The following is a 7,702-nucleotide window of genomic DNA, read 5'->3' as shown; positions in this document are numbered from 1 at the left end:
ACAAGGAACTATATGTGACCTCCTCCCTGGGGGACGGACAACCGAAAAGTGGGTGAAGGGAGACATCGGACAGGGCAAGATATGACAAAATAATAATTTATAAATTATCAAGGGCTCATGAAGGAGGGGGGAGCGGGGAGGGAGGGGAAAAATGAGGAATGTACAAATGTGCTTTACACAATTGATGTGTGTATGGATTGCGATAAGAGTTGTATGAACCCCTAATAAAATGATTTTTTTTAAAAAGAAAGGAGCCCGGCTCTCATACACTGTTGCGGGGGCGGGGGCCTGTAAAACAGCACACCTACCGTGGAAAGCGGCATGTCATTTCCTATTCCCACAACTGGGAATAGAAATATCAGTCCCTCTTTCAAAAACCAAACTTACTGTCATCGAATAAATACTGATTCACAGCGCCCCCTGTGGGTTTCAAAGACTGTAACTGTTTGCAGTAGATAACCCAGTCTTTCTCTCACAGGGGTGCTGGTGGTGGTTTCCAACTGCCGACCATGAGGACTGCAGCCCAACTCGTAACCACCAGGGCTCCTAGCAATCCCTCTACTTAGTACAAACTCTACAGAACTAAGGACCACGCCATGAGCAGCAATGTGCACCGCACCAACGCAGCCATAGTCACAATAGGAGGATGGAAACAAACCGCATGCTGACTAAGGGAAGTATGGATAAACTTTGGTACAGACATATAATGCAATGCTGAGGCAGAAAACCAAAAAGGGGGGAAAAATCACTGGCATCTACTTGATTCTGATTGATAGCTACCCTATAAGGACGGAGTAGAATTGCCCCTGTGGGTTTCTAAGACTGTGAATCTTTATATGAGTATGCCTCGTCTTTCTTCCCAGTGGGATTTAACATTGTTAAAAAATAATGACACTGTGACCATGATATGGATGGACTTGGAAAACATGATGCTGAGTGAAGTTAGTCGATCACAAAAAGACAACACTATATAAGACCAGTGTTATTTTTTAAAAAATCAAGAAAACCTTTCATACCAAAAGAAGTAGACATTGATAGTTACCACGGTTAGGAGGGGAAGAGAGAGGAGAGGCAGTAGAAGGGTTAACTTGGTGAGGGGGGAAAGTAATATACTCTACAAGAGGGAGTAGAGGAAACAAAGGGGTAGGGTAGGGTTGGGACAGGGGCAGGGTAAGGCACTGGGAGGTTTAATAAGTTGTTTGAATTTGTAGAATGAGAAAATAATGATCTGGTGAGTAAACGTCCACCTAGTTCACAACCCAACCAACCCTGGTGGCACAGTGACTGCTAACCAAAAGGTCGCCCACTTCCCCCCTACCGCCCACTCCAGAGGGGGTCTCTACCTCACAGACCCCATGCATAAGCTCTCATCACTAGTCCCAGGAGGTTCATCAGAATCAGAATCAACTTAACAGCAGTGGGCTTTTTTAAAATAAGAAATATGAAGTTTGATTATTATAACTGTTATAGTCAGACTAAACTCTTGGTAAGCTAGATTAAAAATAGGAAGAAGGTATTGTTTCTTTTAAAAAGTTCTTGCCATCATTTTCATTCTCACAAATCCCTTTATGCCCTAGAGCAGCGGTTCTCAACCTGTGGGTCGCGACCCTTTTGGGGGGGTCAAAAGACCCTTTCACAGGAATCGCCTGATTCATAACAGTAGCAAAATTACAGTTGTGAAGTGGCAATGAAAATAATTTTATGGCTGGGGGGGTCACTACAACATGAGGAACTATATTAAAGGGTCGAGGCATTAGGAAGGTTAAGAACCACTGCCCTAGGGTGTCTTCAAAGGAATATAAATATTTGAAAGTTGCTACCCTGATGGCAAACATAAGACATAAAGGTCTACTCCTAGGGAGAAAAAGCTGGGGGGAGAAAAGAAAGAAAGAGAGCTGAAAGATGCTAAGTAAAGGTTCTGGTCCATCGTCTACCCACTTGGGCTGCTGGGCGGGGTCAGCGGAGAAGAACACTCGTCCTTACTTTGTTTAACTCCCTTTAGCAGAATCAACAGCAGACATTTGGGCCCAGAAACAACTCAACTTTCAAAGCATGCACCTTGTTTGTTTTTGATCAGCTGGAAATTTTCTTCTCTCCCCGCCCAGATCCTGTCCATTCTCTCAGTGAGCGCTGGTTGGGAACACGGTCTACAAACCCTTCAGCATATGTGCAGGCAAGCTCAGCACCAAGTGTCCGGCTGCCTAAACGAGAACTGGAAACTTGGTTGCCAGGGGCACAGGCTGCTGAGAACTACCTGGATACCTGTGAGGTTAACAATGCCCACTGATGACAGGACACTTGCCCCCACCCCCACCCCCCAACCTCACCAAGAAGCAACAGAAAAAAGGTTGGGAAAGTCTCTGGAACGCCACCAAAAATTAACCTTTCTACACCTGCACCTCAGGAAATACTCCTTTGTACCTGTGTAATGGATTCTTAGACCTACACCAGTGGTCTTGCTAGTCCCTTAATTTAAAAATGACTGTGGCCTTGCCATAGAATTCTGTGGTTGAGACACGGGCATCCTGTGCACACCCTCAAAGTGCTGGGCGTTCTGTAAGACCCCATGACTTGACCCTGAGTTTGCATCTGCTTATCATGAGGCCCCGAGTCAGCACTCCAGTGGGGCATTGAACACAAAGCACCAGTGTCCTCAATTACCAGCATATCTAATGTCAGCGAGGAACAGTTTGAAGCATTCTTATGAGACAAACAGAAGAACTTAAAAACTGCTCCTCACAACTATTCTCTCTCCTTTTTTCTAAGGTTAGAGGGTCAAAAAACAATTAATAAACTGGTGATTATATTTTTGACCTGAGTTTAAAGTTTATTCTTCAAATAATAAATCACATTTTCAGGAAGAAAAAAAAGAGTAAGTCCTTGCTTATACAGGAAAAATATGGTGGGGGGTGAGGGGGAAAGATGGGTAGGAGGGCATATTCCTAAGTAAGCATGTATATAAACATTTTTATGTACGAAAGAATATTGAAACAAAGTCTACAAGATTCAGAAGAGACAAAAATCTGAAGAGAAACCACAGGAAGCCTTGGTGTTCACAATGGACAACAGTACTCCTTTACACTCTTTGCCCTGCCAGGAGACCTAGAATGGTGATTTCAAGCCAGAGAACTGATGTGTTGGGAATTTGTCGCATTCAAGTTTTGTTCTGTTTTATTAAATGATAAAGCTGAAGGTGGTAACTAATGTGACCCTTCTTTTTGTCACCATTGTATCTGTCCCGCTCACCCTCATGACCTCACTGTTTCCTAATAGCACACCCTGCGTGGTGCAGCCCCCTTCCCGGTGCAGCGCTCTTACCAGGACTGTGGGGCCGCCATCGTTCGCCATCTCTTCTGGATCCGGCTAGTCGCCAACCGCCATCTTCATCTTCCCCATTTTGTTCCTCTCTGAAGATGCGCCAATTTTCACTTTCTGATCGTATAAATTCATGCTTCCGCCCCACTGATGTTGGTCCGCCTTCCTCAAAATTTGGTCTCCCTGTAAAGCAACAATGGTAAATAAAGAAGTCTCTTAACAGGCAGCATGGATCTACCTGGCTTCTCCAAAGGCACCCACTACCACCCAATCCTTCTTAGTGAATGTTGTTGCTGTTTGGTCTTTTAAATCCCACCCCAACCACAACCCCCGCCCCCTATCCAGGTTTCAGAGCAGTTGGTAGTCGTAGCCTGGCACCATCTAGTTCTTCTAATCTCAGGGTTGTGGAAACTAATGTCTGTATGGTCCATGAGTCAATTAGGCTAACCGTTTCTAAGTATCTTCCAACTGTCATCACTCACGTCCTCCAGACAGGGCTCTCAGCTTAGCCTGCTGCTCCAAGCACTTTATAAGACCCCAGTCTCTACTCACTAAAAGTAGGGCACAGACTGTGGGCTACACTATGCCAATTGACCTAGGTATCATCTGAGACTACGGGCCTAGAGACTCATTCCCTCCCACAGGACCTATGTCCGAGAAGTTTTTAAAACTCTTGACTCCCTACATCATCAATGAAGACAGTTACATAGTAAAGGTAAATATCCATGCTCAAATCTCCTGTCAAATAAATGTTGGGGGGGGGGGCGGTCGGGGGAGAGAGAAATATTCCCACTTTTCCTCCCATGCCCCAAGTAATTCTTTCTAAACAAATGCTATGTGTACTGGTTTTTTTTTAAAGGGACACAGAGGAAAAGTAAACCTTTCTCCTATAAGACCAACCACCTGATCTTACACCTCCAAACTGTCCCAGAGTCAGTGCTGCATATAAGCCACCCCTTGCTCATGCACACAGACCCCACCCTCTGAGTATTGTACATATCTTTTTATACTCTGGTTTGTACTAGACAGTGTTTTATGATAAACTTCCCATAGAAACACATACCTTTTTAAAAATAGTTATGCAGTGTGTTATTATGTGATGTATTTTGATTTTTTTAACCAGCCTCTACTAGTGATTCTACTCAAATTAAGTGACCTATAAATTTCAACCTCTCTTTTACTTCAAAACAGATTCTAAACTCACATGAGCATATACTCTCTCTCACTGCCATCTAGTCAATACCCACTCATGGTGACTCTATAGAGCAGGGTAGTACTGCCTCTGTGAGTTGCCGAGGCTTTAACTCATTACAGGGACAGAAAGCCTCATCTTTCTTTCTCTTGAGGAGCGGCTGATGATTTCGAGCTGCTGACCTTGCGGTTTGCAGCCCAATGTACAACCACTATGCCACCGGGCCTCTCTCTTCATACATAATAGGTAGAGGTACCCCACAAATTGCTCTGGGACAGGATTCAAAGCTAAGCTCTCCTGCTCCATCCTCAGGGGGTCCCCTTCAAGTGAGAGTTTCTGGTAGACCAACTAATGTGGCTTTTGCCAAGGAATTCTTTAGGCACCATTACAGTAGCTGGAACCTATCATAAAAACGACGGGATAGCTCACCGACACCCTCCATTTACAACAGTAAAATTTACAGTCTCCCAGGGAAAGACAGCAGTCTAGAAAGCTACCCTACCTGACATTCTAAAAAGGCAAAGCTAAGAGGGCAGTAAACTGACCAGTGTTGCTGGAAGGCTCAGGAGAGAGAATAGTTAAAATTTAAATTAAAAAAAAAAAAAAGCACCTGTACATTTTACATGGCTTACTGTCAATTGCACCTTAATAAAGTAGTAAAAGGTAAAAGTCACCTAAGGGAAATGCTTAACACCACATGGCATTATTAAATGGCAGAGATATGACACAAATCTTCATCCTCAGGCTGATTCCACAAAGATTGACTAAGTCTGACTCTTGGTGACTTGGTGAAACATATTCCATGCTTTCCCAGGCTTAGAAGACCAGGCTCTGCCAGCCAGATGCTCTTGCTCAGAACAAACAGAGGATATATATATTTCCAACCAAATCCCTGGTACTCATTTACTCTTGAAGTGTAGCTATACCTACAAATATGAAATGAAGAAATCCCTAAAGGTGCACAAAATTAATAATGGGCAATGACTTTTAAACCACAACTGTCAGTCAGCAAAGACAGGCAAAACAAATGGGCCAGTTAAACCCTTGTTTTATACTGTCTTTCAAAAAGTAATAAATGGACCAACATAGGAAGAATGGCACTAAAGGCAATGTCAAAAACTGGTTATTACAATTTTTTCTAATAGGTGAAAAATTAGTTATTAAAAATAGCAATAATCTCACAACCTTAAAAATAGAATTCTATTTATCCGTAAGTAGGTTTTATAATTATTTCACAGAGTTACAATCGGTATGCCTATTACTTTATAATCTTGTTTTCATTGACAGTATATAATTCTGATGATACAGTCCTTGCTTTTCAACTTCTTAATACAACAGATTTGCCCAGTGCTATATGTCATTTGATTGTTTTTCTTTTTTTCTTTCTTTTTTTATTAAAAGATCATTTTATTGGGGGCTCTTAAAGCTCTTACAAAAATCCATAATCTCACACCGACAGCTTTCTCCCTTCCCCCACAGTTTCTGTTGTTCATCGCCCCTGGGGCCGGGGGCAGTATTATGTGTTGATAATTGCAATCGGTTTCCCCTTTCTCCCTCCTCTCCCCATCTTCCCCCTATCCTCCTCTTATCGCTCTCCCATTCCTATTCCTGGATCCCTTGCGTCATGAGCTCTTATCTCTTATCTGTGCCTGTGGAGCACATGCTCCCATCTAGCCCGCAGTGAAAGGCAGGATTGGGGTCATGATAGTGGGGGGTGAGGAAGCCTCAAGGAACCAGAGGAATGTTGTGTGTTTCATTGGTGCTATACTGTGCCCTGGTTGATTCCTTGTGACCCTTCTGTGAGTCTACAGATAGGTTTTGGGTCTCTGCTTCGACCCCCCCATGTTTTCAACAATATGGTTTTGTTAGTTTGTTTGTTTTGGGTCTTCTGATGCCTGTTACCCAATCCCGTCAACACCTCATGATCTTTTGACAGCCAGGCACCATCTGCTTTCTTCACCACAGTTGCTTATGCACCCATTTTGTTTTCAGCTATTGTGCAGAGGGTGAGCTTCACAGAATGCCAGGTTGTTAGAACGAAAAGTGTTCTTGCATTGAGGTTAAGCAGAGGCCCAAACTTCATCCACTATCTCAGTGTGTTGCCATAATAATAGGTGTACATAATACCTGTTTTAATGAACTAATGTATTTACATAGGTACACACCTATGTTTACACCTCTCTCTATAGTTTTGCTTCTTAGACCTACCTGTTTCCTTTTATCTTCCTTCTACCCTACCATCACGCTCGCCCTTCTTCTGCCTCTCGGTAATTCCTCTCAAGCTAGACTGCTGTTTCTCCTACACCACCAGAATCTCTATGTCCTCCTTGTTCTTTAATATCATTTTATTGGAAGTTCTTTCAGATATTATAACAATCCATAATTCAATTAGATCAAGCATAATTGTACAACTGTTGCCACCATCAGCTACAACACATTTCTTGTCTGCTGCTTCCATGAGCAATGATTGAGGAGTCAGGCAAAACAAGAACAGGGACTGTTAAGTATCAAGGTAGCAGACGGACATTGGGCCTCTACACAAGTCCTCCCTCAATGCAAGAACACTTTGTTCTAATAACCCGGCATTCAGTGATGCTCACCTTCCCTACACATAAACAAGTGGCCATCTAGCTGAGAAGCAACAAAGTCCACATGGAAGAAGCACACCAGCCAGTGTGATCATGAGGTGTCGATGGGATCAGGCATCAGGCATCAAAGACCCAGAACAAAAAATCCTATCAATGTGAATCAGTGGGGGGTACAGAGTAGAGACCCAAAGCCCATCTTTAGACAACTGGACATCCCCTTACAGAAAGAAGGGTCACAAGGAAGAGATCAACCAGTCAGGGTGCAGTATAGCACTGATGAAACATACAACTTTCCTCTACTTCTTTAATGTCTCCCCCTTCCCCCCACTATCATGACCCAATTCTACCTTACATATCCAGCTAGGACAAAGCATGTACACAGGTATACTTAAGAGCTGGAAACACAAGAGAATCCAGGACAGATAAACCGCTCATGGACAATAACGAGAATAGCGATACCAGGAGGGGAAGAGGGAGGTGGGGAAAGGGGGAAACCGATGACAAGGATCTATATATAAACTCTTTCCAGGGGGATGGACAACCGAAAAGTGGGTGAAGGGAGACAACAGTCAGTGTATGACATGAAAAAATCATAATTTATAAATTA

The 7,702-nt window shown here is 43.3% G+C and overlaps 1 protein-coding gene across 4 annotated transcripts in view; it reads right to left on the bottom strand.

Annotated features, from left to right (window-relative positions):
• GIGYF2 (GRB10 interacting GYF protein 2) overlaps window positions 1–7,702 on the bottom strand; it is a 114,570-nt gene that overhangs the window by 33,856 nt on the left and 73,012 nt on the right. For all 4 annotated transcript variants that reach the window (XM_045296315.1, XM_045296316.1, XM_045296317.1 and 1 more), the window contains exon 9: window positions 3,319–3,498. In XM_045296315.1, coding sequence (XP_045152250.1) covers window positions 3,319–3,498 — 180 coding nt within the window. The remainder of the gene's footprint in view (window positions 1–3,318; window positions 3,499–7,702) is intronic.

This window comes from Echinops telfairi, unplaced genomic scaffold (genome assembly GCF_000313985.2).
Source record: "Echinops telfairi isolate 266 unplaced genomic scaffold, ASM31398v2 ScPeMD7_3;HRSCAF=10, whole genome shotgun sequence".
Taxonomy (NCBI): domain Eukaryota; kingdom Metazoa; phylum Chordata; class Mammalia; order Afrosoricida; family Tenrecidae; genus Echinops; species Echinops telfairi.
Note: the sequence above shows the minus strand (reverse complement) of the source record. Positions and strands in the feature narration are given on the sequence as shown.